Consider the following 16,011-nt stretch of genomic DNA (forward strand, 5'->3'; position numbering starts at 1 on the left):
TTGCCATGACACCACTCGAGCTGATCTACTTCCCTCCTGTACGCTTCCTCTTTGCCGTTTGTGATTCTGCCGACAACCGTGGTGTCATTGGCAAATTTGTAGATAGCATTAAAATTGTGCCTGGCCTCACAGTCATGGGTGCATTGTGAGTAGAGGAAGATGTGTGATAATTGACTGCCATTTATAGCCATCAATGAGGTTACTGACCTTGGGACCATCCCAAAAGGCTTGCATTAAGAATCGTATTAAGGGATGGTTTTATTGCATTTGTGTGGGAAAAGACAATTAAGGAATAAAGATATAGAATAAGAGTTAATTTCTGCAGGAGGAAATACATGAAGAAAATAAATATCAACATAAACCCAGTAGACAGAATAGCTCATTTCTATTCTTCTTGTTTTGCCAAGGAAGTATTTAATGTTGTATGGAATTGAGACAAGTACAGTACATTTCCCCATATCTGAAAAGTTTGGGACTGGATGGTTTTGGGTTTTTTCGGTTAACGAAACAAAACTGAAAAATCCCCAAAACAGTACAATACCATTAGCCGCCGTCGGTCCCTGACACCTCCCTGCCGCTGCCGTCGGTCCCCGACACCTCCCCACCGCTTCCGCCGATTTCGTGACACCCCCCCACCACTGTCGCAGGTCCCCACTCCTGTCCGGGAGCCCGAGGTCCTATTCCTGCCCAGGAAACCACTCTCATGGAGGACACCGGGACACAAGAGAACCAAGTGGAGGATAAATAAGATATGGAAAGAAAGAGGGGAGGGAGTTTACTGAAACGAGGACAATCAGTGTTCTAACTTCTCCCCAGGCGCTGCCTGACCTACCGACTTCCTCCAGTCGCTCACTAATGGCTCAAAATTCTAGTCTGCTCCTCTGAGCCAACATCCAGCCATTCAATGTCCGTCTTCCTGGCTGGTTCTGAGCTCTGTTGTTACCAAACTGGCACCAACAGAGCGTCAGAGCCCTACGTGGGCAAGTCGGGAGATAATTTTTTTTCAACTTGTGACATCATGTTGGCGCCGAGAAAATGTTTGATTAATAGAACTTTTCAGTTAATGAAATTTCGGATATGGGGAAATATATTGCAATACTTTTTGTCTCTGAATAAAGGTGATGCCTGGTTAATCGCACAGTGTTTTCTAGCAAAAGTAGGAATGAAAACCCATTCTGTATTGGGCTTTGAAATGATGTTTGATTTTGTGAAAATTGAATATAATTTCATGCTTTATAAAATTTAATTCTAATTAATTTGGAACTTTCATTTTTCTTTTTGTCTTCCTCCTGGAAACATTAGGATTACCTGTGATGTACTCTCTTTTGGAAATAGTCTCAGTCTATCCACAAAAATTGGCTGCACAGTTCACAGAAAAAATTGATTGGATTAAGGTATGATCTTAAAGTTCCTGCACATGCTTACAGAGGCTACAAAAGTGTATAATACTGGCAGAAAGCCTACAATGCATCTTAAATGTTGTTTGTACAGAATTGTTTTGATGTGTGAAACCAAGGACAACGCTGAAGCAGTTTCTACCAAGAGGGTAGAGACTTTCCTCACAGAAAGTTATAGAGGTCTACCTCACCTAGGCCACTGCCGGAATCTGAGGCGTTCATTACCCTCCATCTGATGCCACATTTAGCCTGCCAACCTTAATGATTGCATCAAATGTTTTTCCTTATCTCCCTCTTCCAAGTGACCAAGCAATGCTACCTGGCATGCTATTCCACCTAGCGATCTGTCGAACCCAAACTCCACCACAATCATCTGTCATCACTGGCAATCTTCTCTTTGACTACAAACTCTCTTGAGGGATATCCATGTTCACAAATATACACCATCCATGGGCCTATGTGTATGTACCATACGCATGTGCACCCCAATTGCATGAAAGTGCACCACCCGTGCAAATAGATCACACATTCTTCTATAATGTAGGCAGAACAGGAAATTGTAGGACAAAAGTTTATAGTTTGATTAGAATCTTTTATTGCCTTGAATAATATATTTTGATCAATATTTCTTATTCCCCTCCCTTAATTTCAAAGGGCCTTATGAGCACAACCAAAGATGAGATGCGTGAGCTAGCAGCACAGTTTTATGCAGTGGTGCTCTCCACCATGTCTGGGAATGATTTCCACTTGGCTGTTGAGAACCTTATTAAGTGCACTAAAGATAGCGTAAGTATTCGCTTTCATTAGATAAACTTTGTTACTGTTGCTAAGTATTGCCATTTACCTTGTTTTACTGTGTTTCCTGTTTTTTTTCCCCATTTGAGCTAATGTCGGAAATGCACCAAACCTCATTTATAAGAGCAACGGTAGCTAAATGGAAATGGGTAACTTCCTCATTGCCAGTGAATTTGGAAATCGTAATTTCATTTCATTGAATAATATATCTTTTAAGATAACTCTGGATTGCTTGTCTTGGCCATCCCTAGTTTATTGAGTACCAATTTCTTGAGAGTGTCCATATGGTGGAGATATTTCATACAGTCGTTTTTTGTGGAGATTTTCAGAATTTTAGTGCATAGATATTGTAGGAATGGTGATAGCTGTTCATGTTAATGTGGTGTGACTTGGAGGAGATGCGGGAAGTGGCAATGTTTTCATGCATATGTAGCACACCCATCCATGTGATGTAGCTTTTCATATATTAGAGATTGTAGTTCCAAGTTTCTCCCTTGCTCTATAGATGTTGCATATTGCAGCTTAAGTATTCTGTTGGAAGTGTGATAGATGTTTAAATTTGTGAATGGGATACCAACTTGGCCATGAATAGGTTTACACCAGAATAACAGAGCTGCATTGAAGTATTGAAATGGCAATCCAGCGAGTAATGAGTGATCATCAGACTTCTAACTTGTACTGGTGAGCAGCACTGAAAGATTTTAAGGATGAATCATTTACTGTGAATTCCAAACTCCTGTTGCTGCTGCAATTGAGTAACTGGACCATTTCGGTCTTTGATGACATGTTATGAGCCCAGAGGACCCCAAAACCCAGCAGCAATAGATATTCACCAAGACAAATGGTTACTTAAACAAAAGTTACTTTTAATTCTCTTTAAACATGAAAACAGGATCAAACTTTAACATGTTACTATTAACGACCTAATTTAACCCCCTTCTATTTCTAAGTGCAAGTGTATGTAATGTGTGTATAAATTCAGAAAAGTTCTTTGATTTACCATCCAATCTCACTTCTCACTCCTCCAAGTTCACTGGTATCAGGCAATTCTAATATTGTGCACAGAATTTAACATTTATGTATCTTCATCAGGCTTTGGTGCTTGAAAGGTAAATGGTTACCGCTCAGGAAGGATCTTGTTGGTTTTCAGAGAGAGATTTGTTGCTCATTGGACAACTGATTCCTTCTGATCACCCATTTCAGTGTCTTGCCGAATAAACTTGCCCCATCAGCGTTTTCCAGATGATAACCTCTTTCTTTTAGGTCACCACAGAGTTCCTTTTTGTTTCCCTTATTTCAAGTGAAACATTATGCAACCAGCCATCTCCTCTTGCACCCATTTTCAAAATGAGGTTTTCCACAAGTTTGCCAGCTTGTCCTGTTCCAGTCCCAGCTGCTGCTGCTGAACTGTAGAAATGAATTTTCTCTCTCTCTCTCTCTCCCCCCTCCCTCTCAGAGAAAACCACATGACACTCTTAGAATAGCAAACTGCACTCAGACTGCGGCACCGGATCCAATCTTCTGAGTTTGTTCATCTGTTGCTTTCTAAAACAATAATCCATTACTCCACAGCATGTCCAATTAACACCTACTTGTGAAGCCTCTATAGAGCATTCTTCAAAGTTTGTGCAAAGGCACTCGGAGCCTGGTTTGAGCCAAGCTCTTGCATTTTAAATAAGCTCTGTTTTGAAGTGTTTGTATCTGTGTGTGACCTAACTTTAAAAAAAACTATCACAATTTATCTCCTTTAAAACAATATAAAATATAACACATAATCTGTCACAGAAGCATTGATTTTGATTTTGTCATATTGGGCAATAATATTGTTATTGAATGTCACAGGACCCAGATTATTTCTTATTTGTTATCAACCAAGCCTTAAATATTACTCAATTTTTGTTGCCTCATGACATGGACTTTATTATCTGAGGAATTTCTGATGTAATGTGAATCCTCGGTACCTCCGATGGTATGAACCAAAGGGAACCTAACTGAGCAGCACCTAAGCAGGTTATTGTTGGGAAAAATGCAGCTGGTAGAAGTTTCAGCATCAGCCATCAATATGCTGCTTCTCTGCTCTGAGATGACACTGTGAAAGTTGGCTGGATTGGAGTTGTCTGGCTGTTTGTCAATACAAACCTGGAAATGTTACCGTGTTGTCAGGTAAAAATGTTATAGCTGCACTGGAATAGGTTTGCTGAAATTGCAAGCCATTCCTTTATTTTTATTTGATGGAGTTTCATGAGAAATCAAAGTAATGGACTTTTCTTTGTAATTTATTCTATTCTCATAGAGCCCTGAAACTCAGCATGGAGCTTTGTTAGCTTTAGGATTCATGGTAGGACGTTACTTGGGCAAAAAGAAGAAAGCCGGATTAAATATCCAAGATCTAGAAGAATTGGAAATTCAAGGCCCTCTGGTCGACCAATTACTCCAATCAACCACAGAAACAATTAGTAATTAACTTGAAATATAACTCTGCATTATGTTTAATGGGTTTTTTTTGTGTGAGAGCACCTGTGGTTGTGAATTTTGTAGTTTTCCTGAAGTCAAGTTTTCAGTTCAGCTATTGATTTTCAATGTTAAAACATTTTTGAAATATTTTGTATAAATGGGTTTTCACCAGAACTCTGGAAAAATTCTTGAGTGGAATTGTTTAGCAATATAAACAGTGGTCTGCTATAGAACATATAGAATAAGTCTACAACACTTAACAGTAGAAAGTTTAAACTTAAATCACTGGGCAGATAAAATGAAATGCAATTGAACATCAGAAATGAAGTTGCTAATTATGGTCAGATTTTTCAGTCTTTTAAAACTGGCAGGAAAAAAAATCCAAATGAACCTTCTTGACCAGAGACCTGGTTCAGTACTACCGTAAATATTCGTGTATAATGCGTTTCATGTATAATGTGACCTCCCCCACCCCCCTTTTTTTGAAGGGAAAAAGGGAGAAAATTTTTACCCCCATGTATAATATGATCCCCCTTTTTATTGGTCCAAAACCATCATGGAAGTGCCACTTTGACAGGTTGTGGAAGAAAAGTGATGTTGTCCTGAATGAAATTACAAAATTATCATAGTAAACATAATCAATTTATTGTTCAAAATATACACGTAAATAAAAAGAAAAACATTTTTTATTTTAAAAATCCATCAAAATCAGACACATCATCATCAGATGCTCCAAAAAGCACTTCCCATTCTTCTCTGTTGATCTTCTCATCTGTGCCCCAGCCTGTGGTGTCTGTTATTTCATCTTCAGATTCATGTTCCTAGTCTGAAGTAGTGGTGCTCCTTGCATCGGCCCATAAAACATCATCTTCAGTCCCATCCATTTTGTTGCTGATTCCTGTCTTTAAAAAAACAGAGAGACCATATTACTTGGAAGTGAATCCCAGGCCTGCTTCACCCAGAAAACAACAGTGGATAGGCCTGGTTTCTTGAGATTTCCCCCTGCTGTTTTCTCCATTTGGTCTGAGGCCATCCAGGAAATCCAATCTTTTCTAACATGGTCCATATTGGCTTATTAAGCACGACATTAAGGGGTTGCAGTACACTTATCAAGCCACCAGGAATAACAGCTTGGTGTGTCTTGAATCGCTTTACTGGTTCTGTCAGATGGACTTGAAACTGGTCCCACACTAACATTGACGGTTTCTTTAAAAGAGATCCAGGACTTCTATTCCACCTTCTCCAACCACAGTTTAACACCCTCTTCATACATCTACCCTCTGGAGGCTACACAGTTGTTAGTGTTTTTTGCAAACTTGATCACTTTCAGCTTAAATGATGCATCATAAACACTGTGTTCTCTCTTCGCTCCACAAGAATACATCATGGATAGAAATTAGAACAACAGCAAAATGCATGTATCTAGAATAACTGTTATTTTCCCATTTAGCGTCTGTTTATATAAGCGAGTAATCGGTGTCTTATTTAAAAAATCTTGGTTTAATGTGACCATGTACCTCCAATGTAAACAAAATCATGTGGTAAATCAGTAAATATAGGCGGCTTACTTATCATTAAACCTGGCAGAAAATTTTTTTTAAAAACTTTACTCCCATGTATAATGCGACCGCCCCCCACCCTCCCACTTTGAGCTCAAATTAATTTTTGCATTATTCTTGAATATTTACAGTAATCACCAGATCTGATGAACCACATCCTCCAATATAGTCCTCCAGTTTTCTTGGATTTGTGGTGAATTTAAGACTGTAACACACTGACCAAACTTCCAACCAGCCTTTGTGAGAGATCTGATTTAATTTGCAGATCTAGATGCAGCATTATCCAATCCTGAGTAGCATTTTGCTCAACACAGCCAACACTTTGGCATTACACCCCACCTCCCCTCCCGCCCCCCCCCCCTTCCAGTTACAATGCCAGTAGGATCCAGTGCAGCAGGGGTGTATCTGAAATATTTAAGAAATGATTTTATGATGCACAAATTGCCTAATTAATAAGTATGTTTCTTGGTATTAACAGGCTATTTCAGCCTACTAGTCCGTGCAGCCCAATTTATACCCCTTTAACTTACACCTCCAGTATGAATTGAACAGTGGGAGAAAACCGGAACCCACAGAGAAAACCCATGCAGACACGGGGAGAACGTACAAATTCCTTACAGACAAGGCGGGATTTGAACTCCGGTCCAGTCCCAATCACTGACACTCTAAAGGCATTGCACTAACTGGTACGCCAACCATGCCTTATGGGATCAACATCCCCTTCCACATTGGATCTAAAGTATTAGCTTCATTATAGAGAAATCAAGATACATTTTAACACCTTTTAAGAAATCCTACTAATAATCATAATTTTCTGTTATTAGATATTTTGTAAATCATGGCAGATATTTATCCCAATATTATATGCATCACTCTTTCCTTCCCTTCAAAAAATGGAAAAATAATTGTGAGTTCATAATTGTGTGCACGCATCTTAATCAAAAATATTTCAGCTTCATTTTTAGATGATGCATCCCCTTCTCTAGCCATGGCTGCTTGTGTGGCAGTTGGTGAAATTGGGAGGAATGGTGCTTTACCAATTGCAAATGAAGGTCCAGGCTTCACAAAATTACAGTTAGTTGAGTGCCTGTTGGCTAAACTCCCCTCAAGCAAAGAAAGCCACAAGGTAATAATTTATCCTTATACAAATAGTTTTTAATCATATGTTTTCTTTTCATTTAAACCAGGAATACTTAATTTTATAAATTGTTTTCATAAATGGTATTGATGCATTTCCTGTGATAGGTCTCTGTATTTCAGGAGAACCTAATGATCATGTGGCCCATGAAAATGTAGAAATATAGAAAAATATTAGGAGTAAACCATTGCCACTTCCAATCTGCTCCACCATTCACTTTGATCATGACTCATCTATCTCATTACCACGTTCTTGCAATTTCATTGTCCCACCTCATCAATACCAATCATGTTGCCTATTATACCAATCCCACTTGCTTGCAGTAGGTCTGTATCCATCAACTCTTTTCCTTTGAAATATCTGTCCAAATCCTATCTCTGCAAGTATATTTGATATATACTTTAGAAGTTTGGCTTCTGTAGCATTCTATGCGAGACAGTTTTACAGGTCAACATTCTCTGAATTAAGAAATTTCTCGTCACCTCAGTCCTCTGTTGAGGCTATGAGTTCAGTTCTAGACTCGATAGCCCGGGAAATTATCCTCCCTGCATCCAGCCTATAACAACTTTGTACATTTCAATGTGTCTTCTCTTTTTCTTCTGGAACCCATTTTTAGTAAAATGTTGTTACGAGCCCAGAGGACTCCAAAACCTAGCAGCAATAGAAATTCACCAAGACAATCGTTACTTAAACAAAAGTTGCTTTTAATTTTCTTTAAACATATTAAAAGGATCAATCTTTAACTTATTACTATGAACTTAACTTAACCTCACTTAACCCCCTTCTATTTTTAAATGCACAAGTATGTAATGTGTATATGTTCAGGAAAGTTGTCTCATTGTCCAGTCGTTCACTTTTCACTTCTCCAAGTTCACTGGTAACAGGCTATTCTTATACTGTGCACAGAATTCAACATTTATCATTTCCACCAGGCTTTGGTGCTTAAAGTTAAATGGTTACCGCTCAGGAATGTTCTTGTTGGTTTCAGAGATATTTGTTGCTCGTTAGACACGCACAAACTGATTTCCTCTAATCAGTCACTTCAATGACTTGCCAAAGAAACTTGCCCCAATGTGGGTTTTCCAAATGATAATCTCTTCTTCTAGGTCACCACAGAGCTCCACTTGTTTCCCTTATTTCAGGAGAAATACTCTAGCCAGCCATTTCCTCTTGTAAGGACAAGGGTTTTGAACAGGCTGAACTCAGAACTCACAATCCTTCTTCAAAATGGGTTTTTTAATAAGCCTGCCAGCTTGCCATTTTGCAGCCTCAACTGCTGCTGTAAAACTGACTTATCTCTCTCTGTTCAAAAGAGAAATCACTTGTTTTTTTTTCCTCTCGCTGCTTGTAAGAATCCAAATAACCTCTCCCAAGGCTGCAAACCCAATTTTCGAAAGATCTTATCAGCCTCTGCCTGGTCATTGTTCCATTTGCACCTCATTGTGAAGTTCTTTCCAAAGCAATTCCATTTACTCTGCAAAGTCACTGGTGACACAATGTCTCACTTCAGCAAAGCTCTTGCACTTTAAATGAGATTTTGTGGTGTTACTCTGTTTGTGAAGAATAACCTAAACTAAACCCCCACAATCTATCTCTTTTAAAGACATATTTTACCTATAACTATTCTAACATAACCTATAAACTTTCTTCAGTGCCTCTTACACAAAAGTAATATTTATAACTCATGTATCTAGTATGTTAATATACCACAGAACACTTTGAAGAGCCAGATTTTAATTCAAGATTCAATTTATTATCATTGTAATAAAACAATATCATATTACATGAAATTGCTCTTGCCTCCTGTAAAGCAGAACAGATTCGCCATCAGCAGAAATTGCCTGAAGTCCTCTTACAGTCAGAGAAAGAAAAGCAAAGGAGAGTCTCCCCAGATTTACTGAGTGTCTGTAGATTCGCCTTCAGCGCTTCCACAGCCACACAGAGTCCAGTGCAAACCATTGGCAACCCAAGTTTCAGATCCGAACTTCTGACATGCTCAAGAACCCTTCTGCGCCTTCAGCACCTCCTCACATCCCGGTTCCAATACCTGGTACCGCTTCAGCCAGTTTCAAGTTGAATTCCAGCAGTCCACAGCCCAGCGGGTCTCCCAACAGCAGCCCCCAGCCTCCGAGGATTCCTTGCCTCGAGTCGCCAGCAGCCCGCTGCATGCGTAGGTGTTTCAGATGCAGAGCCCCCTCACTGGTCCACTGCCATAGTTACCAACCTGTGGGTTGTGCTCAGCTTCTGCTTCTGCTTCTGCTTCTGCTCAGATGGATGATCTCCCTGTTTTCTGGTGTCCTGTGCCAGTCCTACGCTCCCCTGGAGTCTGCAACCCCTCGTGGCTGCTGCCGATCATGGGCACCGCCTTCTTGGGTGTAAACCCTGCAATCACAGGATTTTAAATAAAACTACCATCTGTTCCTTTAACGGGCCATTCAAAACCTGTGCAGAGCTGACGGCAGTTGGTCCCTGCGGGAATGCTGTTTCTCCGCTCCTTACTGCCCGTGGGTCCTCACTAGCAGCAGTGCTGCTGTTACAGTGGCTCCAGCAGTACCGCCATTTTCAAATTCAGATCAAAAATGAAAAAGTGCACATTCTGGGTTCCTACATTTAAACTTAAAGTTATAAGCTACTAAATACTTGTGACCTGTGTGTCACAGATAACAGAATTGCACCCTTACGGGATACAAGATCACAACCAAACAATCTGGCACAGGGAATAAAAATTTGCTCTCAAGCAATTTATGTGAGAAGTATAAACAAATTTTAAAAAAAACACTTCCCAATTCTTTGCACAGATGACGTAGCTTCACTTTACAGAAAATCGTGACGTGAGCAGTTTAATAAGAACACAATCCTTCCTCAATGCAGGGTTCACCTGTAATGACAATCAAACTTTTGCAGTTGGCTGCATCCTAAATCAAATGTTTTTACTCAAATATTTATTCAGTTCCTATTCCATTTATGTACAAGAGTATTAAATTTAGCAGAGAAAAGCAAGTTTGGTTCTGGAATATAATTTGGTTCTGTTTCTGTAGATGAAGGAACGGACAGTACAGACACTGGGTTATTTGCCTATAGGTGATGCTGATTTTCCTTATCAAAAGAAACTCTTACAAGGATTGATGGACTCTGTTGAGGTAAGCAATTTATTTATCAATTGTAGAAAACTGTAATCAAACTGTACAAGTGTGTATTTTTTCTTGATATGATCAATGCCAACTCCTCATCTTTGCTCACTTGAGGGTTTCTTGACCACTATGGTTTATGCTGCAGAATTATGTTGTTGATGCTGGTAAGCAAGGATTTTCAGATTCAAAAGACAATAGGATGCTGCTCACCAGCAATTCCACTTGTATTTTGACCTTGGTTAGCCCTGAGAATGTATCAGTGAACTGCCTCCTCAGGCTGCTTCAATTTTTGAGATGAAGCATTAGAGACAAGACGTGATGATGTTGCTATACACTTCTGACCATTTTTTTTGTCCTTTACAATGATAAAGTTGCAAGTATGATGGTTACTGCAAAGCTTTCATGAATTCTTGTAGAAAGTACCATATAAAAATAAAAGCATTTTGAATGTTGTTATATTAGAAAGTTATTATTGTGTCTTATAATTGCAAACAGCATTGATTAAGATGCAATATCTGGCTCTGTGTCATCAGACCAGCTTCTAGAAGTTAAATATTGTCTATATAATGATGCCTGAAAATTTCCTTGACTTCAATTTTAAAAATAAATTGTTGGAAAATCTTAGCAGGTCAAACGGCATCTGTGGAGACAATGCAGGGAAGGTCAAAAAGTTGCAGCAGAATCCAGAATATATGAAGAATAAGCTAGTATATAGAAATAAGGGAAAGGGATAAAAGAGGCTAGTCGGAGCTAGGTGGAATCAGATTAGGGAGATGGGTGGGAAGATCATGATGATGGGCACATAGATGGGGTAGGGCAGAGGCAGAAGGTGATAGGTAGAGTCAGTTTAGGGTAGATGGTGGGCAGATGAATCCAGTGGGGGTGGGAGGGGAATGTTGGGACCAGAAACAGGTAAGTGAGAGATGGAACCAGATGGGGGAGGGGGAGAATTAAGAGGATGGAATCAGGTGAATTTAGGTGGAACCCCATTAAGAAGGTGAGCTGATAGATTCAAATGGGGGAGGATGGTGAACCTAGGTAATGGGGAGGGGCAAAGGATGGGAAGGTAAGCATAGGGGGGAGAGATTCTGGTTGAACCAGTGGGAGAGGAAAGGGAATACAGTGAGTGAGTTACCAGAAATTGGAAACTTCAGTGTTCATACAATTGGGCTGTGGGCTACCAATCAGAGTACACTGGACAATAAAAATTTTGTTTCATGAATACTTTTTGGTTTATTTTGTGGATTTTGAACTGCTGATCACAAAAATCACCTTAAAAAATTTCCTACTTTTGTTTTTTAAGACGTAATCTGTCTTATGATTTCCTGTCATATTTTAAGTTTATTAGTATATTGTCTACAAAGCAAGCTGTTATGGTCACTCCAAGCATGCCTGGGCATGCACTCAAGGCAGGTGTTATGTAAATGTTGGCAGGCCTGGGCATGCTTAGTCAAGTTAGATGCAGACAGGCAGCTCACATATACAGATGCTGTGCATTACATTGATTATGGATTGAATGCATGTTGATGCACATGTTCTTCAGGCAATAGCACAATGAGTGCGCTTAACAATAGCATTTATTTTCATCAGAAAGATTCAATACAGCAGAAATGTTTCATCAATATCACAACAGCTGTGATAAATTCTGTCACATTTGTGGCAAGTATTCACTTATTCAATACAAGTTCATTTAATGTTTCTCCAACTTCCTACATGATGCAGCAAATCTAAAATTACCTTTGTCTTCAGCTTAAAGTTGATTATCATAATCTCCAATTGATTTTCAGGAAGCAAACCTTTCGAAAAAAAATTGTTGTCCAGTAATATTAATAAGAAAAGGTCAGATAGTGTGGAAAATCTGCCAGTCCAGCACACCAAAGTTCAGAGCCTGCTGGAGTAATGGAGTGCCACTATATTTGCATAATATTCTATTGCTCTTCGAGGTAGCTTTTTGCTTGTAATTGGTTTCTACATTTTCCTACATTTGGCATGGATGGAAGATTGGTTAGCTGAGAGAAAACAGAAACTATGCTTAATTTTTGTCTTGTGGTTGGCAGATGTACTGAATGTTGTGTTGCAAGGTTCAGTCTCAAGGCCTCAATTTTTTAGAATTGATAGAAATAATTTGAATGAAAGCACCAACAATATTGTTGCAAAGTTTGCTAACAAAGATACTCAGGAACATAAGCTATGAGAAGATCCTTGGGAGGATATAAAAGATATGTAGATTTGTTAAGTAAATAAGTAAGCATAATATAGTAAAATATACAGTTAGTCAATTTTTTCTAAAGAAAATATTTTTAAAAAGCAAATTAGCTCAATGGTGAGAGATGCAGAGCTCAGGGGCAAGGAATCTGGGTCTCCTAGGGTAGAATGCAGGTGTACGTCAAGTAATTAAGAATGGAACTGAATGTTATTTATTTCAAGGAAACTTGAATAAAAAGTAGAGAAATTGAGCTTCCATTATAAAGGCATTTGGAAAGAGAGCAGTGTACTGTATTGGTTTCTTCATTTCAGGAAAATGTTATTGCATTGGAAGTGATTCGATTAAGTTTTATTGGATTAATACCTAGAAACATGCAAATTGACTTAAAAAAGAAAGATTAGCCAGGCTAAATTTATTTCTGCTGAAATTTAGGGATAAGGATTTGAGTGAACCATGGAAGATGCTAAGGGATCTTGCCAAGATGCATATGGACAGGGCATTATCATTGTTTATAAATAAAGGAGCCATGCATGAAGACACATGAGGTAAATTTTAATTGAGGAGCTCTCTTCCACAAAGAGTGTTGAAAGCAATGTCAAAGTGTTTTTAAGGTAAGGTGTTTAGATTCTTGATGAGCAAGGGGATCAGTTAAAGATCATGTTTGAACAGACAGTTGGGAAGGTGTGTGTGCAATCAATTCAGCCATGATATTGGCAGAGTAAGCTTGAAGAGCCAAATGTCCTTCTCCTCAGATTTTGTATATTCAGCTTACGTGGTAATGACACCTGAAAAGGTTCTAATATTTAGTGCTCTCCTGAGATCTAGAAAGGTGTTATGGAAATGCAAGTACTATTTTTGTGTTTGCTAAGTTGAAATTTGTGGCAAATCTTAGATGAAATCTCTCACTAATGTGTTAAAGATACTATAGAATTGTTGATCAATTCTCGCCCAATGCAAAGAATTGATTTTAACAAAAATTAATACAGGGATCATTGAATCCATTTGTTTTCTATTTTCCCTAGAACATGAAACATTAAATAATGAGACTACATTTATTTCTTCCCAGGCAAAGCAAATAGAGCTGCAGTTCACAGTTGGAGAAGCTATCACCAATGCAGCAATAGGGACAAGCTCACTGGCAGCTCGTGATTTGTGGATGGTTGCTGAGGGGGAATACATACCTCCAGATAGTAAGTTGCAGACGGTTTGTATGTGTTAATGTGATTACACATGTGCTCAAAGTATGTTCACTTTATGACAAATTCTTACAATTTTACTTTGAACAGTGAATAGGAAATAGCAATGATATTGCAGGGCTCACTCCAAGATGAAACAGGAATCTGAAATGAGCCACTTTGAAGTCTGTAAAAATTTTGAAGACCTTGGGTGTAGTGCAAGCACTGCATCAGATTATATTACAGTAAAATCCCCATTATCTGGAATTCAACCAACTGGCAAAAAAATAGAGGAAAATAAACAGGTGAAAAATAAAATTTAAAATTCCCCTGCCCAATAGTCAGTTCGCCAATCTATGCAACACGTACTATCAGGAAACTGCCAAATTAATTTATCCGCCATTTACCAATCACCATAGGTGTTGGATAGAGGTGGTTTTACTGTATTATAATCAATCTTATTATTTATAATATCTTACAAAATAAGTTACATGATTGCTTTAAATGTTCAGAAGAATGAAAAAGATAATATAGCATTAATAACATCCAACTTAAAAGTAATGAATACTTGTATTTTGTGGTTAATAGATGCTATGTGATGGGATAACTTGGAAATGCAAAATGTAATTTTATTTAAAGTTATAATATAGTAAAATGGGCAAAAGGTTCATTACTTGTTATTACTTACTTTTTTCTAGTAACATTCAAAACACATTAATGCTGAAACTTTTTATTTCTTACAACTTCAAGCATACAGTCCAAGATCCTCAGTTATCCGAAAGTTTTTTGGACCTGGAAGTGATGTCTGTTCGGTTCAAAAAAATTTTTTGGATAATTGGGGATTTCAGAAAAATCAGAAACCCTCATTCATCCAAAAAAATTTGAAGCAAAAATTATGTTAATTCACCTCTGAAAAATATTGGATAAATGAGGAAATCAGAATCTACTGTCGTGAACAAGTCAATAAATTTGGTGTTCTGTGGCCGCATCACAGTGCAAACATTCATATTATAACCATCTTACAACATTACTATTAAAAAAAATAGAAATAATGGTGCACGAAAAGTAAGGCAGTGTCTTTGGTTCATTGATTATTCAGGAATCTGATGGCAGCAGTGCAGAAGCTGTCCTTGTGCCGTTGAGTGCTCATTTTTAGGCTTCTATACCTTTTTCCTGATGGTAGCAGAGTGAAGAGGGCATGGCCTGGATGGTGGTGGTCTTTGACGATAGATTCTGCTTTTTTTAAGACATCACCTCATGCAGAAGTCCTCGATGGAGTGAAGTCTGGTGCCTGTGATATCATAGGCCGAGTTAACAACCCTCTGGAGTTTATTCTTGTCCTGAGAGTTGGTGCCTCCATCCAAGGCAGTGATGCAACCAGCCAGAATACTCTCCATGGTGCACCTGCAGAAGTTTTCTAGAGTCTTTGGTGCCAGACCGAATCTCCTCAAGCACCTCATGAAGATTAGCCACTGGCGAGCCTTCTTTGTAATTGGATCAACATGGAGGCTCCAGGACAGATCTTCAGAGATGTTGGCACCCAAGAATTTGAAATTCTTGATCCTCTCCACTACTGAGCCCTTGATGAGAACTGGGTGGTGATCCCCTGACTTCCTCCTGAAGTCCATAATTAACTCCTTGGTTTTGCTGAGGTTGAGCACGATGTTGTTGTCGTTACACCATTCAACGAGTTGATCTGTCTCCCTCCTGTACGCTTCCTCATTGCATTTGTGATTCTGCCGACAACTGTTGAGTCATCGACAAACTTGTGGATGGCATTGGAATGTGCCTGGCCTCACAGTCATGGGTGTATAATGAGTAGAGCAGTGGGCTAAGCTCACATCTTTGGTGTGAGCCTGTGTTGATAATCATTGAGGAGGAGACGTTTTTTCCAATTCGTACAGACTGTGGTCTTCCGATGAGAAAATCAAGGATCCACTTGCAGAGGGGAGTACAGAGACCTAGAGTATCCAAAACAATCAGAAGTCCTCAGTTATCCAAAATTCTTTTGGAGCTGAACTGATGACACGGGTTGAAAAAATTTTAAACCCAGAATGCTCATGTGCATCTCTGAGACGCCATTTTGATTTCAATGGAGCTCTCAAGGATTTTGCAATGGCAAAGGTTTGCGGAGAATACTGTGGATGTGACAAAAT

At 38.9% G+C, this 16,011-nt stretch overlaps 1 protein-coding gene across 3 annotated transcripts in view; it reads left to right on the forward strand.

Moving 5' to 3' along the window:
• The window catches only part of ecpas (Ecm29 proteasome adaptor and scaffold), a 151,973-nt gene that overhangs the window by 85,135 nt on the left and 50,827 nt on the right, over window positions 1-16,011 (forward strand). For all 3 annotated transcript variants that reach the window (XM_069922992.1, XM_069922994.1, XM_069922997.1), the window contains 6 exons: window positions 1,303-1,394; window positions 2,052-2,183; window positions 4,486-4,648; window positions 7,159-7,331; window positions 10,382-10,483; window positions 13,747-13,870. In XM_069922992.1, the coding sequence (XP_069779093.1) occupies window positions 1,303-1,394; window positions 2,052-2,183; window positions 4,486-4,648; window positions 7,159-7,331; window positions 10,382-10,483; window positions 13,747-13,870 (786 nt within the window). The remainder of the gene's footprint in view (window positions 1-1,302; window positions 1,395-2,051; window positions 2,184-4,485; window positions 4,649-7,158; window positions 7,332-10,381; window positions 10,484-13,746; window positions 13,871-16,011) is intronic.

This window comes from Narcine bancroftii, chromosome 1 (assembly GCF_036971445.1).
Source record: "Narcine bancroftii isolate sNarBan1 chromosome 1, sNarBan1.hap1, whole genome shotgun sequence".
NCBI classification, from domain to species: Eukaryota; Metazoa; Chordata; class Chondrichthyes; order Torpediniformes; family Narcinidae; genus Narcine; species Narcine bancroftii.